This window comes from Adiantum capillus-veneris, chromosome 28 (assembly GCF_014529385.1).
Source record: "Adiantum capillus-veneris isolate H3 chromosome 28, ASM1452938v2, whole genome shotgun sequence".
Taxonomy (NCBI): domain Eukaryota; kingdom Viridiplantae; phylum Streptophyta; class Polypodiopsida; order Polypodiales; family Pteridaceae; genus Adiantum; species Adiantum capillus-veneris.
This window is the reverse complement of record NC_140958.1, coordinates 16,210,305-16,236,264: the sequence shown is the minus strand read 5'-3', so window position 1 is coordinate 16,236,264 and position 25,960 is coordinate 16,210,305. Positions and strand designations below refer to the sequence as shown.

Below are 25,960 nucleotides of genomic sequence, written 5' to 3'. Positions count from 1 at the left end.
ATCTTATTCAGCATTTGTTTGTGCCTTGATACCACTAGAACAAACTGAGATGTCGTGGACGTGCAAACAACAAAGTAAAAAAAAGAAAAGAGAAAGAGAGAGAGAGAGAGAGAGAGAGAGAGAGAGAGAGAGAGAGAATGGGTGTAATCTCTCCCCCCCCCCCCCCCCCCCCCCCCCGCCCCCAAACCAACCAAAAGAGTGAGCATGTCACTCTTCTACATACTTAATTTTAAGTCCATGTTCAAAATAGCTACAAATAATCACTTGGGACTAAACTAGTCTTTGGTCATAATGAGGTTACAAAAATGATAATTGATTGTCCAAAATTGCTAATTGATCCCTTGGCATAATCTATGTGCTCACTATCATCATACAAAAAGTGGTAGCACCATCACTAAACAAATGTCATTATACACATGTCCTACACCTAGCGCCTCACAGATCTACTAAACAGAAACACCCTACAATGTGATCATAATAGTCATAACATTCCTCATTGCATCAATAGAATATACCAAATAAACAGCATATCAATAGAATTAATTTGAAGCAATATAAGCTATGGATAAATAGAAGTAATTCTTCCTAAGTATATTATTTGATGATCTTTGTAGGGTCATAACATGACAGTGGTGGAGGTAGATGGAAGATATGTGGAGGACGTGGAGCTTGATAACTTGAATGTCCATTCTGGTGATGCTTACTCTGTGTTGCTAAGAACCTTTGCAGAACCTCCTAATGGGCGCAAAAGCTTTTGGATGGCAACACACGTGCGAGGTCGAAAGCCCAACACAACCAATGGTCTGGGAATTCTAGTGTATGGTGATGATGTAGTGGCCTTGCGCCCTATCTCCTCACCACCACTTTCTCCAGCTGCTTGGAATGATACAGCTTTTAGTCTCAATCAAAGTCGTTAATTTTTGGCTAGGCAAGGTAATAACTCATAGTCAAATTGCTGGGTCGTTGACATAGTATGGCGCTCTTGGTGAGAAAGAAGGTGTTGTTAGGAGAGAAGTTTGCTGAGGTTTGTTTACATGAAGAGGGTAGTGTAGCTCATGTAGTTTTGGATTTTTAGCCTAGGATCAATTTAAAGTGTGTAAGCTTAGTATGAAAGTTATTGGAAGAGAGACAATTTTTGGTTCAATGCAGCGCTTGGGAAAAGTGTGTTTGAGATTACAATCGTGCCATTTGATGGTTGAATAGTTCCGATTAGGAGCAAGAGGACATGGATTGGAGAGTAAGCGTAAAAACTCAAAAACAAGGCATCCAAAGGACGAAGGCATTGTCAAAGATCCTCTAGAGGACGAAGGCATGGCCAAAGATACAAGATCGAGCGAGCATATTATTAGCAGGACTATAGAGCACCCAGATTGTGGAGTTGGTTTTGTGTGGAATCTGAAGCAGTGCTTAGTCAGGACTGCCCTTTTAATTTTTTAGATTGAAAGGAGAGACACTTTCTATTTTGAACAAAAATATAAATCCAATTAGTCGCCCCCCAAAAAAAAAATCTCCCCCGCAATTACTCTGTGTGTGTGTGTGTGTGTGTGTGTGTGATGGTGGCTAAGGCAGCCATCTCTCTACTCTCTCTCTCTCTCTCTCTCTCTCTCTCTATGTCATGGCATCTAACGCAGCGCTCTCTCTCATGACGGCTAGCGTAGCATGAGTCTCTCTCTCTCTCTCTCTCTCTCTCTCTCTCTCTCTCTCTCTCTCTCTCTCTCTCTCTCTCTCTCTCTCTCTCTCTCTCTCTCATCGCTTCGAGTGGTGGCGCTTCTGACGTCACCTCGTCGTGCGAACTTGGGAGCGTCCCCGTGACGTCGTCCTGTACCTCTTCAAAAAGCCATATTAGTGGCATTTTGTATGAGGTATTATAACTATAATAATAATACAACCTTTTGTGGTAAATTATTTTTTTAAAAAGAGTGGGCCGTCGTGTGAGTACGTCCCTACGATTTTCAAAAAGTTCCATTAAGGAGAATCTTGCAAGATCCCTGTTTAAATAGGTGGGTAGGAGATTGCGACGCGCGTGTCAAGCGTTAAGCTAAGCTGCAAGAGTGAGATGGCGACGACGATGTGCAGCAGAAGAAGGAGACGAGGACGCACAGGTGGGCTGAGGTGCAGGCTGGAGATGGCGTGTAGGTAGGACAAGGGTTGTATTGTTCTATAGCAAATAACTCTGGCTTGCGAGGAGTGAACGAGGCCAACTTGAGTTGTTGAACGAGGTGCAATAAAGCCAACTCTCTGCGTATCTGTGTTCGAACACCCATTCTGCCTTTGAAGAAACTCAAGAGAAAGGGCCAGGGAAGCAAGGGAATATATGTGGAGATTCCATTAAATAAACGAAGAAGCTACCAGTAGGCTAGGTACGTACGATCCTTTTTTCATTTGTTTTCGTCGGAATCACCAAAGATGGCTAGGCACGATCCTTTTTCCATTTGTTTTTGTAGGAATCACTGAAGATGCTCGTGGAGGAAAGCTAAATTGGTTTTGTGTGTGTGTGTGTGTGTGTGTGTGTGTTTTCTTTTTTTGGGGGGGGGGGGGGGGGTCCTCCGGGGCAAAGTATTGTATGTTCTGTTAATCTTGTAGCCATGCTTATGGTCGAGCGCAGGTTGGGTTCCTCGCCCGCCGCAAGCGAGCGAGCAGCAGGTCATTTTTCTCAACACGCAGAATCGAGTGGACGGGGTCATCAAATGGGCGATCAACAACATCTCGCTGGCGCTGCCGCCCACGCCGCTGCTGCCCGCCCTCAGGTTCCGGTTCAAGGGCGCATTCGACTCGGCGGCCCCGCCCATGAGCTACCCTCTCGACGCCCACGACATCTTCCAGCCCCCATCAAACCCTAATGCGCAAATGGGCACGCAGGTGTATAGGTCAGTCGCATTTACTCTTTTGCCTCCATCTAGGTCTGCTCTGTAGCACAGCTGTGGGCTTTGTGTGTCTCTTGCATACATACACACAGACGTGCTCATACATTCATGAATATGCATACTCATGCATGTATATATACATACATACATACTCGCACACATACATACATGATGCTCATATATGCATGAGTAACATGTATAAATACTTGGAAATATGCATACTCATACATACACAAATACTCTGCAGACATACATACTCATACATGGCACATATTTATTCATACATACATACTCCTATATGCATGAGTAGCATGTATACATACGTACTTATGCATTCAGACATTGTCATGCATGCAGGTTCCCCCTCAATTCCACTGTGGACTTCATCTTGCAGAACGCCAACATGCTGGCCCCCAATGATAGCGGCATCCACCCTTGGCACATGCACGGCCACGACTTTTGGGTGCTGGGCTATGGTGACGGTGCCTTTGATCCTACTCTTCATCCCCAAACGTTCAACCTCATCAACCCCCCTCTCCGCAATACGGTCCCCCTTTACCCCTATGGCTGGACCGCTCTACGCTTCATTGCTGATAATCCAGGTTCTTGCTCTCCACCTAGTGAAGATAGAACATGCATGAATTGTCTTATGATAGCCATTCATATGATGCCTATCAACCCTGACAGGTCTTGGCTCCGTTTTTTACCAAATTTGGACTGTATGCTAATCTTCATCTTCTTGATTGAGATTTTAATATAAGTCCATTCAAAATCGTGATTTGAATGACGCACATGGTATCAGAAAAATATGAAATCTGCCTAAAACAAGCTGGTAAAATGTATACTTTTGCGTTGCCTTGAACGGGAGTTCATATTTATAGCAAAATTACTTCCCCCAAACATCGATTGGCATCAATGTAGATGAGACATGGTGAATTGTTTCGTTTGCGGACAACTAGTAAGGTTGCCTTTCAACATTAAGTCTTTGGATATTGATTGCTGATTGATGAATTTGTTGGATCCAGGTGTGTGGTCCTTTCATTGCCATTTGGAGCCCCATATGCACATGGGTATGACCATCATATTTGCTGAAGGAGTGGAGTACTTAACTACGCCACCGAAGTCCACCCTAGGTTGTGGCCTCACAAAGAGATTGTTTCGATAGTGGACACAGGAAAAGCTTCATTGATTGGATTACAGTAGTTAAACCTTCTAGCGGCTTGCTTTGTATTTTCAAAGCTTTTGTTGTAAGAAAAAGTGTGAAATTTTTCAAATGTTGTATCATTGGAATTTAATGATTGTGGACAAAGAGGGCGTGTTTAGACAAGGTCCATACATAAGTATTAAGTGTGTTAAAGAGAGTTTGTGAATGGTGTAGCTTGCACACGTCATATTGCCATTGTACCTACGATAGTTTTTGGTAACCCTTGCATTCATATTTGTTCACAATCGGCTCTCATCCTTGGTCACAATGCGAGAGGCAAGAGGCAAGTGTTGCAAGACGGGAAATATAAGACCTGAGTCTGCTTGATAACAAACAACTCTTGGCAAAAGCTGTTTGCCGATGACTCCCTTCTATTCTTGAAATCCAACCATACGACGTTGAGGAAGTTGTGGAGATTGTCCATATTTTTGCCACAACTTATGGATCTAAATGCAATGTGCAGAAATCAAGACTAATTTCGTTGTCAGAAATTGACTCACCATCTTGGAGCCACCTAAGGGTGGAAACATCTCACAAGCAAAGGTTCCATTGGGTCAGGAACAAAGTTTGGAGCAAGATGCGAAGTTTTGCATATGTCCTTTCATTACTTAGCAAGGTGAAGGTGATCAACTCGATTATGATCCCATATTTGTCCTTCATTGATCCTCTTCTCAAAATAGTAAAAGGAAATTAGAAGGAATTTTTGAAACCTATCTTGGAGTCCCCTAGGGGTCGAAACATGTCACAAACAAAGATTCCAATGGGCCATGGACAAAGTTTGAAGCAAGCTGCGAAGTTGGGCATATGTACTTTCATTCCTCAACAAGGTAAGGTGATCAACTCGATTATGATCCCATATTTGTCCTTCGTTGATCCTCTTGTCAAAATAGCAAATTGAAATCAGAAGGAATTTTTGAGACTCGTGAAAAAATTCATGTGGAAAAAAATACCAAAGATATAGCACCATGGAAGTGGGCTAAATGGGAGTGTGTTGTTACACTCGAGGAGCTAGGTGATATTGGGATCCTCCACCTTCTCGTGTATTCTGAAGTGCAATGTGCTAAATGCATGGTCTCAATTGCCAGACAAGACTAGGCGTAGCCCATCATGACATGGGATATGGTCGACAAGGTGAAGCCAATCTACCGAGGAGGAACGTGGAAAGAAATTGAAGTTCATGACAAATTGCTCGTTGAAGGTGTTTGCAATGCACTTCCGCAATCTTGTGAGGTTAAGTTTGATTGGAAATCTTGGCACACGCTCGAGAACAAGAATTTTCACCAATCCGCAAACTTAGGAAATCTACTTCAAACTTATGTTTAGAAGAGATTGGTTCTCCCCACTCATTATGTAGTGGTGGAAGCATTGGCCAGAATCCATATGGATATCGGTAGCAAGCAACATAGGAGACCCTCAATGGCCCCCAACTATGAAGCTCTTCCCATGGAAGGTGCTATGGAAGGCTATTCTTTCAAATATTAAAGTATTGACTAGAGGGATAGGTTCTCATAGATGCTCAAGATGCACAAAGTAGCTAGTGAGGATCCCTTTCACTTAGTCCAAAATGGTCCAATGATGAGAGGCCTAGCGGGAAAAATATGTAGATGGATACAAAGATCTTGTTCTTCAAGAACATCTCCTTGGGAGGTAAGACTTGGAAGAACCAAACCATCCTAATGTGCACTCAAATTGTTTGCTTTATAAACCAATGATCAACTGTAACTATCAAAATAGCTCTTTTACTTTTGAATTCTACATCCCCTCTTTGGAAACGTTACTCCCTAAAGGCACATGTTGTGCTTGAGGTGCATAGTACATTCTTTGCAGAGATAATGTAACATCCCCACTCAAAATTGTGAGTATGGACAAAAAAGAAAGATAAGGCTTACTTAATGCCCATCTCACAAGAAATAGTAAAAAAGAAACTTTGTCATCATTAGCTTGCCATGTGGCACTACTTAGCAAGCTTTATCCAATGGTCCACAAAAGAAGCAAAAGTTTACTAGTGCTTTATCCATGCCAAGAACCTGTTTGTATCTTTTGGCTTCTCAAGGCATAGACTGTGCTTGAGGCTTAATGTGCGTTCTTTTCTGAGGTAATACAACTCTACCACTTACAATTGTGAGCATGGGAAAAAAAGACTATTATGTTAGACTGTCACCTCATCAAAAGAAGGCATTTTCTATTTTTAGCATTAAAGGAAAACAACCAATAAATAACTAGAATAATTTGATTTTTCTTGCGTACAACGGGTTGGAGAGAGTAAAAGATAGAAAAGTAAACATAAGGAATCATGTTGTATAGCAAAGTTGTAGATGTGGGACAAGAATTTAAAGCCATGAAAAATGTGACATCAGTCTCATGAAGTACCTTCAATATCATTTTTACATGCACTTAGTGCTTCATGAGTCCATTTATATTGAGGCATTTGTAGTCATAAAAAAGCAAATAGACTAGGCAAATAGCCTACCATACTATATGTGACTAAGACCATGTGCAAAGGATATATTCATAGATATTGACACAAGGCCTCAAGAGCTTGTTCTATCACCATTCAAGGAGTAAATCAACATTTGAGATTTGCATGCAAATATTTTTCTCAATAGAGGATACAATTCAACATGCATACATGTTCATATAGCAGTGTAAAAATGTGAAGACTCGAGAAATGGGCTTGACATCCCAAAACAAAAACTAAGCTAGATGTATAGTCACTCAATATCAAAATAGAAGGGTATATCAACTTGCAACCATACCTTTTTCTCACGGTAGAATCATAATAAACCATAACTTGTACATGAACAAGTGTTTATTAGGTCGTGTGCTATTAAATACATAAGTGGCTTAGCCCACACACAACTCTGATGTAAATGTAGCTTGATCGATCATGAAAGAGACCTTCACACATCTTTCTAAATCATAAAAGAGACCTTCACACACCTTTCGTTGAAAACAATCAAATGCCTTTCTTTTTCTTTTCGCATGTGCTTGATCTTAGACTTTGGAGTTGCCCCCCAAGTGAAACCTTGTATTGTCTTTTAAGCCACCACATCTCCTTTAAAATGGTGTCAAACTTTTTGACCTCGCATAATAAAAATTTGAAGTTGGAGTATGCAATTATGTAGATAGAGCTTTGTTTAGTTCTAAGAAGATAATGCACTTGCAATACAATATGTGTACACATGCGGGTGCCCAAAAGAAATATAAACAATACATATGTATGACGGTGATGTGACACACTTCCTTGACCAGTTTTTATAATTTAGAGAAAATTATAATTTAGAGCAAATGTGCCCTTCCCCCATGAGTAGGCCGCCTTCAGTGTTGAAGGGAGTATTGATTGAGTAAAGATGTACATCTGTGTTGAAGGGAAGGGTACTATCTTCATAGACGTTGGTAACGATATTGTTACCTTTTTGAAACTTGCGTTATGAAAGCGAAAACCTTTGCATAGTATTTTCTTTAACTATGCTCTTCATCTGAATGCTCTCTAGCTAGCTCTTAACCTAAAATTCAAATTCATGTACAAGATTGATACTAAGTACGCTTCACCGGCATCATTTTTCAAGCACTATTTTAATGGACAAATATGTGTATTTTTTTAGTACCAATTAAAAGATGTTCAAAACAATCAAAAAGTATTTACTTATTTGAATAAGCACATCATTTCATTTAGAATATTAAAAATATGCATGCATCTTTTGAAGCTCCACATGATCGCAATCAACTGAGTCCCACATGAAAGATTTATAGCATGATGAAAACCTCTAAACAACAAGCAAACAAAGGTGGAAAGTTTCCTCCTGAAGCTCTATTCCTACAACTATGTATGGTAGAATGCTCTGATTGCAAGACGTGTGTAGCAATGCATTGCTTGTCACTTCTTTATTACATATGCTAACTTTTGTGTAGCCTTGCATTGCTTGGGTACGGTCGTTGCTATCCTAGTATTAAAGGTGATTGCATTGGTAGAAAGTCATTGTATGAGCAATCTGATAAGATTCATCATTCTAGGCACTCATTTTCTAGTTTCAATTTCAATTTCAATTGGTTTTGCAATGATAATTGCCCAAGGGGTATGCATAAGGTTGTAAATCCTGGTTTTCTTGTTGTTCCAGCAAGGGTGTGACTAGATCTAGCAATTTTCATTCATTTTCATGGATTTGCAAGTGATCATTATTTTTACAATTGCACATGCATATGAATTTGCATCTGCAGTATGCTTGAAATTTGCAAGAGTAGATTTCTACATACCATCATACATTGTTATTTTCTAGTTTGCAAAACATTAAGGCAAGTATGGTTTGCATTGAATTACAACACGATTGTAAGTGGATTGTCCCATAGATTTCGTTGGCTAGAATCTCTTTAATGTATCCTTTGTGTGTTGTCAAGTGAAGGGAATAGCAAAAGAAAGGATTTTAGGAGCACGGCTCCCTACTTATATTTATGCATTGGGGGAATGATTACTCCAATCAATTACAACTTGCCAAGCATCATAAGTACACAAAATACATTGAAAGCACAATTATGCCACAAGATGCTCCGACTCTGGAGGCTAGGAGTAGTGGTTACAAAGATCGGTGAGTACCCTAAATATCAATTCTGAATTTATTCTATTTTGCAAGATTGTCTACAATGCTAGCTTGCCAAGAAAACGTTTCTTCAATTAAGCAGAGTTTGGCAGTTGAGATTAAATTTCATAGCTCATTCTCATGATTCTAATCAGTTGCATGATTTGGCAAGGCCGATTCTCTATGAAATTTTGACAAGGTTGATTCTTTTTTGCTTTGACATTTTTGTGTCAACTGACATACCTGGTAGCTAAGAGCACCCAAGTTCCATTGTTTTCATCTTCTAGATGCACTTGGCACCATGTCTATCTAATTTTCTCTTGGCGGTTGATATGACCCAAACCACGATGGCATGTAGGGTACATCCAATAGCTCTAGAGTTCTCAGCATACAAGGCTACAAGCCAGCTTCAAGCAAAGACAACCGCTCTCAGAGAGGCAACAAAGTTATACTTGTTCCTTTTTTGTAATTAGTTCTCCATTGTGCAAAGCAAAGTGCTTTGCCAACCTTTATGCGACACAAGGCTTCTATTTTGTACCAAGGTACTGTCCTTTGACTTCAGATCAAGGATAATGACACACATATTTGGCACTAAGTGGATATAAGTTCACAATTTAATTTTGGCCATGACGCACTATGATGTATCCATGTCCCTGTAATCGTGGAAGGCACATATAGCAGTATCTCACAAGGTTGAGATTGTTATTGAAGCCAAGGGCTTATCAATCTATTTTTTTTATATGCATGCATGGCATGTGAATAAGATGGCAATACATCCACTCCATCATTGTTTACTCTTCCACAATAACATTAGCTACTCTGTCCAAGACAAATTGAGGCAGGTAGATAGGCTTTCGACCAACACTTGACATCATTGGCTATATGCACAAGGTGCATCCAATCCAAATTACAGGTTTTATGAGTAGCAAGAAGGCATGGCCTACCTATCAAGCAAATGATTCATGGCACGACATGAATAGATTAAGAAATCCTCCATGCAAGTAATCTCTTGTGTAAACACTTGAGAAAATCTAGTATGGCTAATTTCTTGGGGGTTATTTGACATCTTTCTCCTCTGCTCATGGAGGAAGAAGATTCACTCATGACTTAGTTGTGAATAAGATTCTAACTGCAAAAGATATGTTGCTTAGTTGCAACATTGATTGTGTCTCTAGGAATGGTATTTTCAAGGGTATGACCCCGCTAATACACAGTCACTCCATAAGTGTTGACCATCACATTGGATCTCATCATAGTTCTACTTTCAAGGAAAGATACTCACAATATACCAAGGAGTAGTGGACAATTTCAACTTCCAAAGTTGATTTCAATTCATATTGGCTAGTTGAGCAGTTTCCTTGTAGAGTCTAACCAAGGGGTTTGGAATGTAGATTTTAACCAAGGGGTTTGGATTTCAAAGGCAACACCCATGATTAAGAGTGCAATACTGCTTGATTTTCACTAATTTTCAACTAGTGTTCCTAGGCTTGTGCATTTGACTACGGGTAAGTGAACACTATGTTCAACCTCCATGTATGCATCTTATTTAGTTTTATTTCTTTTTTGAATATTTTTTTGTTTATTTTTCCAAGTAGGATGTATCAGCTTCTATCTTTTCATCCATTTTTCTCTTTAAGAGATATGACAAGGTCATGTAGGAGGAAAGTATTTTAGGCCGTAGTATCCAACATACATTCCTGCATTATGCAATTATGGACCTCCATGTAGGGTTTGGTTTGACAATGCCAACATCCCAAAGCACCTATGAGGCAAGACAAATTGCCATTATGACCAATGATGGGAGAATGGACTTTTGACAAATGAGGAATAGACTTTGTTGGACCTATCACACCTCTTGTATATAGAGCGCATGCTTAATACATCATTGTGGCCACATATTATCTAGCTAAATGGGTAAAGACCAATGCAATGCAAATAAATGATGCAAGAACAATAGCATAGTTCTTGCATGAAAATATCTTTACACAATATGGGCTACCGATTAAAATAGTGAGTGACAGAGGGACTCACTTCCTAAACAAAATGATTGAATCTTTTCATCCAAAATTGGACTTGGGGATATGTTTCTCTGTATTTGCACTACAGCCTGGAAAGATTTCAAGTCAAGCTATCAACATGGGTACATGGATTGCGATCCATGTTTGGAGGCTTTTGACCCCAAAATTGAACCGGACTCGGACTCGGACTTTGATTTCCAAATGAGATGAAACTTTGGGATTGGACTAGAAGTAGCATGTGGATCAAAGTGGCTAGGTTCTCACACAAAAATTTGGTGGATCGCGATCCATGTTTGGAGAGCTTTTGACCCCAAAATTGAACCACTTATAGATGAATGTATTTCTAAGCTATCCCAAAATTATTTTTGGATTTGGATAAGAAAAAACCAACCAAAAGTGAAAACTTGAGTCTGCTTTGGCAAGTTTTGCCTATTTTTTTATTTTGGCTCTTTTGAACACTTTTTTCAAGTTTTTTGCCAGTGTGTCTTTTGGAAAAAGTGTTTATCTAAGTCTTCGCTACATACTACTCAAGTTTCAAACAAAAACTATGATGAGGTATATGGATTGAATTCCATGTTTAACCTCCTTTTAACATGATAGTTGGCCAGCTAGTTGTCAGTGCTACTTTGATGCTAATTCCCAAAACCTTTTGAGTTTGGCAAAAACCCCCAAATTCTAGTCAGATGGACTAATTTTGAGTATTTTCTCACAATTCCCTTGATTTGAGTATTTTCTTGAGCTCAAATTGATGTCAAACTTTGGTATCAATTATTTGAAGTCAGTGTTTGTCAATTAGTCTTAGGTCTACCCAGTTTTGTCTCAGAGATACATGGATCACGATCCATGCCCCACCACATATAAATTTGCAATTTTCACAGTTGCTAAACACTTATTTTCTCTAAATGGTGCACTTTCTCTTTTGTGGTTTGGATCTCAGAATCTCAAGATATGCTCAATTTTGTGTCTCGTAAACCTATTTCTGTGGTTTTTGCCCTATCAGCCAATTTTGATGTGATTTTTAAAGTTTTCTTGAAACCAAATTTTGTAAGAGCAGTTTTCTTTTGATACAGAGTGTCATTGACAACTTTTCTACAAAAAAGGCCATTGAGGTACATGGATCGTGATCCGTGTTTGACCACAAAATATGATGAAACTTATTAGTTTGCACCTGGTGAGTTTATTGAAGCCATTGAGCACCAACTCTTTGGTTTTAGGTCAACTTTTAGGTCTCTACTATCAAATTTCTAGAATTTCAAAGTTATGATCTTCTTTGCCCAAAATATGGTTATCAACCTTTTTTGCCCCAATCTTTTCAGGCCAAATTGATGGCGATGGTTTCTACTTACCCTACTTTTATGTAATGGAAAGAAATATGAAACAAAACGAACAAAACAATGTAAATATAAGTTGTTCAATGGAAAATGGTACAACACTCTAAAAGTAATGAGAAAATCAAAGAATGAAATGCTCTTGGCTATCTCACTCACAAATCTCTTTACCTCTCAAAGATAGATCTAGCAACTCCCCAACTTCTAGACTCTATCAAGTATTAAACCCCCATTTTGCTACTTTGCTACTATTGTGAATGGAATGGAAAGACTAATCTCTAGAAAAGGAGGACTCTAAATACACACTAGGTCACTTATGATTTAAGGATCATTCCTTGGCAACAGCACCAACCTTAGCGGGTTGCCATGATGGACATCTATAGTATAGCTATTTGGCACTAAGATAATGTGTCAATAATCAGGGAAGTGACTCGGATGGGGTACAGAGACTCTTTGAGATTGTCAATCCTCAAGAAGTAAACCTAATAAGTAAACACATCAACTCCCAAATTGGAAAATGTGAATATCTCCTATCGCACTACTCTAGGTCATCGCGTCATTTCATCGACTAAACGGAATCGGATCGTCACAAAACTTTAAGAGACGTTATATCAGGTCTAACGGCACAACTCTACAAAGGCAGAAGGTCATCTAACAAGGTACCAAAATCCCGATCCATCATGGTCAAGGTCAAAAAAACTACAATAGAACAATCCAAAAAACAGTGATTTAAGCACTCAAAATTGAAGATTAGGCTTGCAGACGGGTAGTCACAAAACCTCGACATAACTTAAAATGCTTACACTTGAATGAAAGAGAAAGGAAACCTGAAAACAATGCAAGTTTTGTAATTGAAATTGGATTGCCCAATGATTAGAAAAGTTGATTACAAGTTGGAGCCGCTTGGTTTCTTGAGCGTACGTACATAGAGTTTCCTCTTATTCAAAAGATAAGCCTCCTTTTCATACTAAAGTCATTATCTTTTATACATAAGGCTTTCTAAATGGCCAGTGTGGCTGGCTCACATGGGCCTTTACAAAATATCATGAAAGAATTACAACTCAGGGAATCAACTTGCTACTTTGGAATCAGATTTACACACAATATAGCTAGCTCAAGAAAATAATAGAATAAAAATCTATTAAAAATGTGATGTCTGTCTAGGTGGACACTCATATGCTAAAATGGCCAAACAATGGGACTCACACAATCCCAATTGAAAGGCAATGGTGTCTTATCAATTACACTCATTCTATTCATTGAGTACATCAACAATTGTTCAAACTTTCCATCACCCACAATAATGGTTTATAGTATCTTCTTGGAAAGAAGAGCATAGATTTTCCATCAAAATCTAAGGAAAGAAGGATGTCATATGAGGCTTCCAATGACCTTTTTCTTGTAGGACTATATCCCCATCATCCACAACAACATAGATAAATCTTTTCCCTTTAAATAGGACCTTCTCATATGTCTTTACTTCATTAAATGAAAATATCTCCTCACCAATGTTCCAAAATTTCTTCATATAAACGTTCTCTTTACTAGTGGACTCTCTATAGGTATATCTCTTCTTTGATATTGCGATCACCTTGAAAAGGACATTATCAATACAAGAAGATTTTCTTCCATACTTTAAGAGACATTCCATATAGTCATTAGGAGATTTTGGAGGTCATTTGGAGGGCCTTCTAAGAAATTCTATTTCTCTCTCTAGAAAATGTTCTTAAAAATATACTTACACTTGTTGCGTACATCCAAAAGGACAACTGAACACTCTGAAAAATGAACCTAACTTCTCAAAAATAATTGAAAATGGTCACTTTTTCATTCAATGCGTGTGTCGTTTCATGAAGTACACGACGCTCATTCAATATAGCTTTCGTCAACTTTAAATTAAAAAAAATCACAAAATTATCAATTGGTATTAAAATCTAAGTTTTTGACACCGCCAATGCGTCCAAAATGACCAAAAACTTAAAAAACATCTATCTACTTGCCTCAATCTGACACCCAGAGAAGGAGAAATTGTCAAAATACCCCTAAAAAAGAGATTTTGCCTCACGACGCGCGGGGGGCCATCTGGAAAATTCCAAATGGCCCTTCGTGCGCCGTGAGGCAAAAAATAAAAAATTTGGATGACGGTGTGCAGAGGGTCATCTAGAATCCTCCAGATGGTCCCTTGCGCGCTATGATCCAAAATCCCCTTTTTAGGGGTTTTTGGGTGATTTCTCCCTCTCCGGGTGTCAGATTGAGGTATGTAGATAGACGTTTTTTAGGTTTTTGGACGTTCCGGACGCATTGGCGGTGTCAAAAGCTTCAAATTCTAACAACAATTGATAGTTTTGTGATTTTTTTAAATTTCAATGATGACGAAAGCCATATTAAATGAGCGTCGTCTACCTCATGAAAAAGGCATTCACATTGAATGAAAAGGCGCCCGTTTTCAAGGACCACTGACACCTTTTTGTAACATTTAATGGCCTAGAAACTTGTGTGTAGCGGAAATTAATATGATTCACATAGTGGGGATTTCATTATAATAGATTCCTAATGAGAATTACAAGAGTGCTTGGGTGGAGAGAGCAACAAAAAGCATAACACCTAGTTAGATAGCATGAACAATACTTTCAAAAGAGAGAAATTAAGCTATTGACAACAATTGAGGACCGGATTTACATGGAGCCGGTCCCCCTCCAAAAGGCTTTGTATTATGGTTTCTCCCATCAAGAGAGACATTGAACAATACAATTCTTTGTGTTCCTTCAAGACTAGCTAGTGCAATGAAGATGAAAGCTTCATGCACTAAGCAAAACACTTATCAAACACAACATCAATTCTCTCTCAGACCCAAGACCTCACACACCTTCGAAGATGGTGAGAGCTAGCGGGGTATGAGAGTAGATTGAGAGGAAGAAGGAGTATTCTTACGAGAAAGATGTACATCTCCTCACATAATCACTCATCTTAGCATAGCTTAGCCTAGTAATTAGCATGGTAGAGGAGATGAGCATGCATTGAAGCTTGGATCTTGGTTGGATTTGCATCACAAAGCCAAGAGTTGTTGGTGTAGGCCTCCCTTCTCACAAGCTTGGAGTAGGTGGTAAGCTTTCCATTAAAGCTTGAGAAGGAGAGAGAGTCTTCTTCACTTCACACATGAGATTGTGTGAGTGTGTGTGCGATAATGCCTTGCAAAAATCATCCCCCTCTCTCTCTTGACCCCTCTTGCTATTTGCTCATGCTACAGTCTCATTGGACCTCCCTAGGGCTAGCCAATGATAATTAAGCAGTATATGTGATAGCCTTCTGACATGTGTCCCCCTTTCCCCTTTTGTGAGAGCTTTATGTAATTAATAAATGCAACTAAACTCTCATTGGACCCCTTTGCCTCCTGGCCAATAAGAATCAAGCAAGCCATTGGGCTGCTGAATGCTCATTGGACCCCTTGGGAGACTGTCCAATAGTCTTCTAGGGAGCTTAATTCTCATTGGTTCTCTTATTAAGTGTTTTTAAATTAATTCAACTAGATTTACTCTAGCCTAATTCTCATTGGTCCACCTCCAAGGCCATCTAATAGGAATTGGGTACACCTTGTGGGCATCTGGGCTAGGGAGCTGACATGTGTCCCTCATTCCCTTTGTGTAAAGGGAGATTGTGTGTGTGTGTGTGTGAGTTTCTATCCCCTACTCCCAAGGCTCGCCCCCTCCTATGTAGGGATTGATAAAGACTTTTGGGACACACACAAAGCATCCAATTCTCCCCATGCTTGACCTTTGGACACAACCTTTGAATTTTGGAACCTTAGCATTTTGGAAATCTTAATGGGCTTAACCTTAGGGTCTTTTAAGCCCATTGTTGCACATGGCTCTTTTGCAGATGACCCCCCCTTTGGATCCCTATTTTTCCTCCTTTGGATCCCTACTGTGGCCGGTCTGCTAGCTTAACCAATATTCTAGCTTTTTCTTCCCTGGCACTTCCCCATATTAAATGATCAGTTTAACATGAGAAAATCATTTAGGAGAATTAGATATTGATTATTATGACATTACCTCTCTCTTGAAATCATAGTCGTCCTCGACTATGGTGTAGAGAAGATAAAGCATATTCATGAGTCCGTTTCTTAGCGGGTAGAGGATCCCTATGTTACCCTACGACATCATTCCACAATGGATGACTAGTCCATTTGGCGCTTGAGAGCCTGAGGCTGCCGCAAGCATGTGTGCACATTAGTCCTATCAGTCTTCCTTAGTAGAGTGACAAGCTCTACTTGGTGTTTGGGAGACGTCATCTCCACAAACTTGATCTAAGCATGCATACTACTTCATTTTTGTGCACAATAAAGAAAAAGAGAGTCTTATAAGACAAAAACTTTGTTCATTTTTAACATTTTGTACATTTGCCTACTCTTGGGAAGCATTGTAAGCATTGACAAGGTTTAGGTTATCCTTTAATTGTATGCCTTGCATCCATCTAGCATCTTCAAAAGGACAATTCTTAAACTTAATAAGATATCGTCGGATAGTCTTACTGCCTCTTAGTACCTTGTATTCATGTCGGAGAATGGACTCGGGCTGCAACACCTCTTCTTGGTCCTCGATCTCCGGTGGGTCTTCAGTAGTTGGTTCTTGAGGTGGCTCTCCTTTGTAAGGCTTTAATAGGCTCAAATGGAAAGCATTGTGTATGAGCCAATGATTGGGCAACTTGAGTTGATAGGCCATCTCATTGATTGGCCTAAGAATCTGGAAGGGACCATAGTACTTTTTTGCTAGTTTAACATAGTACTTTTGGTGTCCCGTAGGATTCTTGCCTGTCGTGTGCCTTAATCAAGCCTTGGGAAATTTTAATAAGACCCAATCATTTTCTTTAAAGGCTTGGGCTCTTCTGTGCTTGTCAACAACAGCCTTTTGCCTTTGTTGTGAGATAGAGATAGCATCCTTAATCTTTTGAAAAGATTCTTGTAGGTCTCGGCTATACTCATTTGCAGCGAAGATCTTCCCATGTACCTTAAGTAGAAAGGGACTTTTTGATCTTTCCTCAATCACCTCGAAAGGTGCTTTTCTCGTGGAAGTATGTACAGTGTTATTGTAAGCATAATCCACTAAGGGTAAGTACTTCTCCCATTGGGATCTTTGATCTACTTCCGTTACATAGGCTTTTAGTAGATCGAGAATTGTTAGGTTAGCTATTTCACTTTGGCCATCCGTTTGTGGATGATAGGCCGAAGAGAAGTTTAGCCTTGTCCCTAAATTCTCAAAGAGACCCTTCCAGAAATTACTGGTCATTCTAGGATCTCTATCCGACACTATGGACATTGGCAAGCCATGGTACTTGAAAATTTGTGAAATGAAGAGGGTTGCCATTTGATGGGCTTTGATAGTCTTTTTGACAGGTATAAAATGAGCTTGTTTATTGAACCTGTCTACTATCGTCCATATTCCCGTATTCCCATGGATAGACTTAGGCAATCCAAAGATAAAATCCATGGATATGCTCTCCCATGGTGAATTAGGGATTGACAAGGGTTAAAGCAATCCAGGTTGCTTCCCTCTACAAATTTTGTCTTTTGGCATACCACACATTTAGAAACATACTCTTGTATGTTCACTTTCATGGTAGGCCAATAGAAATATGTTTCAATTCCCTTTAAGGTAGACTGAATCTCTCTATGACCCGCATAAGGAGGAGCATGAGATTCATACATTACTTTCTCACGTAGTGAGTTAGTAACACATAGTCTATTGTCATAGAGAAGATAACCATCTTGTAAAGTAAATGGTTCTTCTTTCTTCCCTAATGCAAGGGCTGAAATCACATCTCTAAAATCTGGATCAGTAGCATACTCATCTATCATTGAAGATAGATCATTGTGAGTTGCTATGGAAACTGTATTTACTCTCGGCCATCTTGAGAGTGCATCTGCTACTTGATTATGCTTGCCAGCAATGTGAGCAATGTGAAAATGAAATTGCGAAAGGAAATTTTCCCACCTCATTTGTTTGTCGGAGAGCTTGGTCTGTGTCATGAAGTACTTAAGACTTTGGTGATCCGTTTGAAGAATGAAAGGAGTCCCCAATAAATAGTGCTTCCATGAGTCTAAGGCATGTAGAACTGCAAGGAGTTCCTTTTCATATATGCGTAGATCTTGCTCAGCAGGGTCGAGCCTTCGACTTTCATAGCCTATGGAATGCCCTTCTTGAAGCAAAACAACTCCAAGGCAATCACCACAAGCATCACATTGGACCTCAAATGGTTTTGAGAGATCCTGTAATGTAAGCAGAGGTTGAGAGATAAGCTTTTCAAAAGCATTGTTCTCCTTAGCAGACCATGTATACCTAACGCTCTTCTTTGTTAGGTCATGTAATGGTCCCACAATTTGTGAGAACTTTTCTATGAAGCGTCTATAGTATGCACACATACCTATAAAGCTTCTTAGTTCATGAAGATTCCTTGGTTTAGGCCATTCTTTTATTACCTCTAACTTTGATGGATCCATTTGGATGCCATCTTGAGAGATAATGTGACCTAAATACTGAATCTCTTGCAATAAAAATTCACATTTCTTTCGATTTACATAAAGTTTATTCTCTCTTAAAACTTGAAATATTACCTGGAGATGTTGCTTGTGTTCGTCTAATGAATTAGAGTAGATGATAATATCATCAAAGAACACTCCAGTGAAGGTTCGATGAGGCCTGAACAACTTCTCCATCAAGTGGTTGAATGTGGTTGGTGCATTGGTCAAGCCAAAAGACATGACAATGTATTCGGGAAGACAAAAAGTGGTGCGAAATGCGGTCTTTACACTGTCTTGATCAACTATCCTTATTTGATGATAGCCACTTTTTAGGTCAATCCTACTGAAGTAGAATGATCCTTGTAGCTTATCAAATAGGTCTTCTACCGGTGGAACGGGAAACCTATTCTTGATAGTGATCCTATTTGGTGCTCTATAGTCGACACACATGCGATATGTGCCGTCTTTCTTTTGCACTAATAGCACAGGTGAGCAAAATGGAGATGAGCTAGGCCTAACCATGCCCTTCTCAACTAACTCATACACTTGCCGCATAATCTCCTCTTGTTGAGCTTGAGAAACTCTATAAGGAGGTTTGTTAGGCGATGAACTTCCTCGAAGAAGTTCATCATTACCTCGTTTAGGAGGTAGCTCACAAGGGATGTCGTCAATAAAGACATCTTGAAACCCCTTGAGAAAATTGGATAACTCTAATTCCTTTTGGTTGCTTTTATTTTCTTTTGCTAAAGCATTAGGTTCATTTTGAGAATCTTTAACAAAAATCATGTACACGGAAATAGAGCTCTTTATTGACTTGTTGAAAGCTGGTGTATGTACAATGGGGATAGTGTTACCCATTTCCTTAGCATCTATATACATATCTTTTTCCATGAACTTAAAGGAGATTCTTCTTTCAGGGAATTTAGCATTGGCAGCCAGGCGATCAAACCATGGTGCCCCTAGGATTACATCCTCATGCTTGAGATAAAGAAGTCCTCTTTGTCCACATAGCTTTGGACATGAAGCCTCAATTTACCGATTAAGGGAGTGACTGAAGCTTCTTGCCCCTTGAAAGCATTGTCTGCAGGTAGGACATCTCCCATCTCGTAGGCTTGTATGCCTAGCTTGGAGGCCAACTCTATAGATATAAAACTGTGAGTAGAACCAGGGTCAAAGAGAATAAAAGCATCATGTTCTCTTACCTTTCCCCAAGCATGGCATAGAGGAGATCCTTTGTGGTGAGTCTCCTCCTCTTGGATTTCAACCAAGGTAGCTCTAGGAGGATCATGGCAGGTGTTCTTTTGGGGACAAGCGCGGTATGCATGGCCTTGTTTGCCGCACATGAAACACCGGTTATCCTTCCGATAACGCTCAAGCTCTTCAGGAGAGAGTTTGTTTTTACCTTTGTAAACTCCCTTCTCTGTAGCTTTGTTGGAGTTGCCCTTAGGAGACTTTTGGACATTGTCCTTCCCCTTAGGCTCATTGGAACCCTTGTTTTCCGTGGGCTTATTATTTCTTTTAGCCCCCATTTGGAAATTGATTCGAGAGGCCACCATAGTATGGTGTATTACCACCGATATGGTACCTGGCCTTTGGGAGTTGACATACTCCGCCATTTCTTTGGTTAAGCCCGCACAAAATTGTTGCTTTTGCTCTCCAAAATCCAACTTTTTGAAGACAGTGGCTTTGAATTGTAGGTCCCAAAACTTGTCTACATATTTGTGGATGGATTCATAGGGAGAGATCTTTAAGCTTCGCCATTCATTGAGTACTTTGTCTTTGGCATCGGTGGCCAAAAACTTCTTCATAATGGAAGCTCTTAAAGCTTTCCAAGTTCATGGAGCTTCACCGTTGGCTTGTAGGCTAGACCACCATTGCTTGGCAGACTTTTGAAAGTGCATAGCTACATGGCGTAGCTTAGAGGACTCCGTGAAGCCCTCATCTCCGAACGCCGCATCAAAATGTTGGATAAAGGCCAAGACTTTGTCCGTAGCACCAAAGGTGCCATCATAGGTAAAAAAAGAGATGCTCTTCCCTCCCTCTTTGAACTTCTTCAGCTTGGACGACCTCTTCCATGTGGCATAGGATTTCCTATGGCCTCTTATTTTTGATGGTTCAAAGGTTGCACCATCACTTTCTTCAGAAGGTGAAGAATTTGAGGAAGGTGGAGAAGAGGGTGACCTCTTTCTCGCCTTTTTCTTGTCTTGATCTTCATCGTCTCACCATCACATTCACAAGAGGAAGAGGATGAAGAAGATGGAGAAGAGGGTGTCCTCTTTCTCGCCTTTTTCTTCTCTTGATTTTTGTCATCCCTCTTTGAATTATGGTGTGGGTTTAGCCTGTCTTCTTCATGGAGCCATCTCCGCCGAGGTGGCGGGAGACTCACTTCTTTCTCCTTCCTTCGGTGGAGGCTCTTGAGTTCTCCTTTGAGAAGGAGATGCATCATCAAGAAGTAAATTCTTGAGCCCTTCATATGGATTCTCTTCTTCTTCTCGAATCGGAGAGAGACCTCTTTTGGAAGTCTCACAAGGAGGCTTCCTAGGTGTTCTCTCATCATGGTGGGGAGCTTGGAGAATCCCATGAGCACGGAGCTACCGTTGCACTTCACTTTGGAGAGATGGATTGCCCATGGATTGTTGAAGCCTAGAAACAAGATAGTTAACAAGCATCGGGGCATCATTAGTAACTTGTTCATTAGCAAAATCAAAGTTATCAACATTAATTTCACTCTCTTTACTATTGTCAGCCATTCTAACAACTTTTATGTGTAAACTTTTTAGGTGTACTTTGGCACTTCAAGCCCTAGTTGCTAATCCTCTTTACCCCTTTAGAAAAAGCTATGCGGTGGTAATGTCCATGTCGTGCATTCTATACAGTGGACATACCTAGTTGTATGGGTAGCTAGGCGACAACGGGAGGAGTAAACTATCGCTGGAGGGGGGATGTTGTACCTCTAGAACATTGGAATTTTAATGAATAAGTTTGAGTAGAAGTTTTACTAGAATTACTGTCTTGGTGCCGCTTTGCAATACTGGTTGAAGGCCCGTCTTAACGAACCCTGTGAATCGAAATCTAATCAAGGAACTTATATGTTGAACAATCATTGTGGTAGTAATTAGGACACACGAAGAAGTGTGAGTGTGGGGGTGGAAAGTGGGGCCTTGGCTCAGGTAATGCCTATGAGAAGGGTGGTCCCGATTGGTCGGGAACTCTCCGTCCCCATAGTGTTATAAATCAACACTAGTATTACTCATTGCCCCTACAGTGGCGAAGTCTCAAGTGTACGTGCCTCTGAAACATGGGAAAAAAGGCACTCGTGATTTCTCTCCTCTTGGAAGGTGGGTCTTAGGATTGCTTGATAAGTTAAGTACGCTTCCCATGCGAGGTGGAGTTTGATCTCATTGCTAGTAGGCTCGAACTCGACTCACTTTGTGATGAGAGATCGTCCACTAGATGAACCCTGAATCACTTTGTTTGCTTCCACTATAGATCTAGTGGCCACCAAGTTTACCATGAGATTCGTCGTTTGAGACGGCGGGGTGGGGACCTCCCACCTGGTATTAGAGCCAAGGTTAGGTTAGTCTGAGAAATAAAGTCGTGTTGTTTGAATATTTAAAAGGAACTAAAGGTATATATGTAGCTGATCCGAATTCCTTGCATTGGTGTTGCAGGAAGACCTCGTACTAGAATATCAAAAGTTCCAAGTGTTTGAGCTTATTTATGAACAAGCTCGACGATCCTCAGTTTACCAATTCAGGCGAGATGTCATGGAGATGCTACTAAAGGCTCATATGCCGCACTCCACTCGCATTGATAGTGGATGGGGGCTCGATTGGACACTTGCAGGAGGGGTTTACTACATCAACGCTCGGAAGCTAGGATGCCTGGCTACCGATTTGAAGAAAATACGTTGGGAAGAAGAATTGAGGGTGGTACATATATTCTACTTGCTGACTACACGAATGGATATGACTGTCTCTGACGGCACCAATCAAACCCTCAACGAGTGGCTTTTGGAGAAGGTCACTAATGTAATCCCAGCAAACAGAGTTAGAACTTTTGGAGTACCAAAAGAAGAATCCCGGCTCAACACCATAGTTTACTATCCACTCAATGTTGAGTATATGAACTACTTCACGAATAAAGTAGAGTATCACAACCTGCTAGGCGTATCTTATGAGCATTCCAAAAGCCATGTAATAAATTGATCATGAGTTATCCTAAGCCTTGAGGGGTTTCGATTGTAATAAATCTTCATCAATAAAGTGTTTTTTCTTTGTCTCTGAGTCTTTGTCTCTTGATAAAGTGGGATCTTGAATTTTATTTAAACTCGTGTCTATTTGAAATCCAAGTAATGGTATCAAGAATCTCGTGCAACCCATGTAGGCACTGGCTGTTGCTCTCTACTCGGCGGCGCAAGAGAAGAAGCTCCTCCTTAAACAAGCCCAACCTCCACTCTTTAAGGGTGAGGAGACATATATGGAGAGAGATGTAGAAGTTTGGATGGAGGCTATGGACGACTACTTTGAAGCTACAGGAACCCAACCCGTGAATCAAACCATGCTTGCGATGTTCTGCGATGCCAAGAATAGAGAGGTAGATCATGAGATTGAGACTATCCCTGGATGTGAACCTATCTCAAAGCGACCTTATAAAATGTCACTTCCAGAGGCCATCGAACTCAAGGAACAACTTAGGCAACTCATTGAACAAGGATTCATTCGGTCCAATACTTCTCCTTGGGGTGCACCAGTTATTTTTCAAAAGAAGAAGGATGGAACCTTAAGGCTATGCATAGATTACCGTGGACTGAACCAGGTAACTGTCAAGAACAAGTATCCAATTCCAAGGATTGACGAACTCTTGGACAGACTCCACGGCGCCAAAATGTTTACAAAGATTGATATAAGGTCAGGATATTACCAAATCAGGATCAAGGAATCAGACATTCCAAAGACAACTTTCAACACTAGGTATGGACACTACGAAGTGAGAGTAATGTCTTTTGGTCTAACAAATGCTCCTACAAGCTTCAATCGACTTATGAAGGATATTTTCAGAACTTATCTGGATGATTTTTTCTTGGTTTTCTTTGATGACATTCTGATCTATTCTAAGAACGAGTCAGATCATGAAAAACATGTTCGCAAAGTACTTGATCTTCTTCGAGAACACCAACTTTATGCTAAAGCGAGCAAGTGGACCTTCTGCTCACCAAAGGTCAATTATCTTGGATTTGTCATATCGGCCGAAGGGATTTCACTGGACCCAAATCAAGTCAAGGATATTGTTGATTGGCCCCAAGCATCCACCGTCAGTGAAGTAAGAGGATTTCTGGGGATAACGGGATGGTACAGGATTTTTGTCAAGGACTATGCACATATTGCTGCACCTTTGACGGAACTCCTGAAGAAAGGAATGAGGATCGAATGGAAGACCGAGAGCGAGTCTAGTTTTGCTAAGCTAAAAGAATTCTTGGTCTTAGCTCCTATATTAAAGCTTCCAGATTTCAGTAAGGAATTTGAAGTAGAGACCGATGCTAGCAAGTTTGCTTTAGGCGGAATTTGTACTCAAGAAGGAAGACCGGTGGCGTATACTTCATGAAAGCTGAGGGATCATCAGAAGAATTATCCTACTCACGATTTGGAACTTTTAGCGGTTATACATGCGTTGAAGTTATGGAGACATTATCTTCTCGGACGCAAGTTTCAGCTAGTTACAAACCACAAGAGCTTAAAATGGATTTTTACTCAACCTATTCCCAATATGCGACAACGGTGATGGATAGAGCTTTTACAAGAATATGACCTTGACATAAAGTATAGACCAGGGAAGGAAAATGCAGTTGCAGATGGACTTAGACAAAAATCTTTTCTCGGAGCTATCTCTATTCCAAATAACCCTATCTGGGATAGAATCAAAGAAGCATCTTGGTAGATCTTGAATATCAACGTATAGTATTATTAGTCCGACAGAATAAGATTCCTGAAGCTAAAGATTTCTCTCTTATGGGAGGATGTCTTTACTACAGACATAGACTCTGTGTACCCAGAGACCCAGCTTTAAAGAAGGCTATTCTGTACGAAGCACACGATAGCCCTACATCTGGACATCCAGGTTATACTAAGACTCTTCATGCTACAGGAGGAGTTATTTTTGGTATGGAATGAAAGGAAACATACTTCGCTATGTGAGGCAATGTCTTTCTTGTCAGCGGATAAAAGCTGAAAGGATCAAATTACCAGGGCAACTTCAACCTCTTGACATACCCCATATGAAATGGGAATGCATCAGTATGGACTTCATTATAGGATTACCTTCTACATGAGGTTATGACTCTGTTTTCGTGGTTGTTGAAATGCTCACAAAAGTGGCTCATCTAATACCTGAAAAGAAAACCTTTACTGCTTCGGATATTAGCCGGGTATTCATCAAGGAAATTTTTAGGTTACATGGTTTACCCAAGCGTATCGTCAGTGATAGAGATGCCAAGTTTACATCAAAGTTTTGGACTTCTATTTTCCAATCCATTGGGTCACAATTAGCCTTCAGTACAGCGTATCATCCGCAGAAAGATGGGCAAACTGAAAGAGTTAATCAAGTCATTGAGGACATTCTCAGGGCCTATTGTTCGCAGGAGCCAAAGAAGTGGTTACAATATCTTCCTTTGGTAGAATACGCTCATAATTCTTCCGAACACAGAAGCATTGGAATGTCATCCTTTAAAGCTCTTTAAGGGCAAGACTATTTAGCACCACTGAACTTCTCAGATCCAACCATTAGGGTAGAAGCCTCTAGGAAGATGTTAGAAGATATGGAAGCTCATACTAGAGCTATTTGCGAAGACATTCAGGCAGCTCAGGATAGACAGAAGCACTATGCAGATAAGAACCGTTCGGAAAGAACTTTCAAAGAAGGAGATAGGGTTTTTCTGCGAGTCCGACCAAAGAAAATCAACTTATCATTAGGCAGATACAAGAAGCTAAGCCCAAGGTATTGTGGACCATTCGAGATCGTTAAAGTTGTGAGTGACCAAGCCTACAAGCTTAAGCTACCTACAGACTTAAAGGTTCATGATTTATTCCACGTCAGCTTACTCAAACCCTATATCCCTAATCCTGATCAACTCTTGGACTCAGATCAGATAGTCATGCCAGCACAAGGAGTTCTCGAGCTCCAACCGGACTATGTACTCGAAACAAGGGAAAGGAAGTTACGCAACAGAACAATCACGGAGCATCTAGTAAGTGGAAGGATTACCCTGAAGAAGATGCAACTTGGGAGGACGAACCAACGCTCATAAAAGATTACCCAAACACATTCTTGAGATGATGACATCTCAAATTCTTCACGTTGGGGAGGTTGTAAGGTCTCTGACCCCGACCAAAAAGAGCACCATTGTACCATGGAATGAACATAATGGAAAAAGTTATTATTTTTAGCAGTTTTTTAAATTCT

At 40.2% G+C, this 25,960-nt stretch overlaps 1 protein-coding gene across 1 annotated transcript; it reads left to right on the top strand.

Moving 5' to 3' along the window:
- The first annotated feature begins 2,542 nt into the window (after positions 1 to 2,542).
- Positions 2,543 to 4,173, top strand: LOC147420100 (L-ascorbate oxidase-like). The gene is made up of 3 exons (XM_086504086.1): positions 2,543 to 2,867; positions 3,222 to 3,466; positions 3,890 to 4,173. The coding sequence occupies exons 1-3, from the start codon at positions 2,788 to 2,790 to the stop codon at positions 4,027 to 4,029; spliced, it is 465 nt and encodes a 154-aa protein (XP_086360212.1). The 5' UTR covers positions 2,543 to 2,787; the 3' UTR covers positions 4,030 to 4,173.
- The last annotated feature ends 21,787 nt before the right edge of the window (positions 4,174 to 25,960 follow it).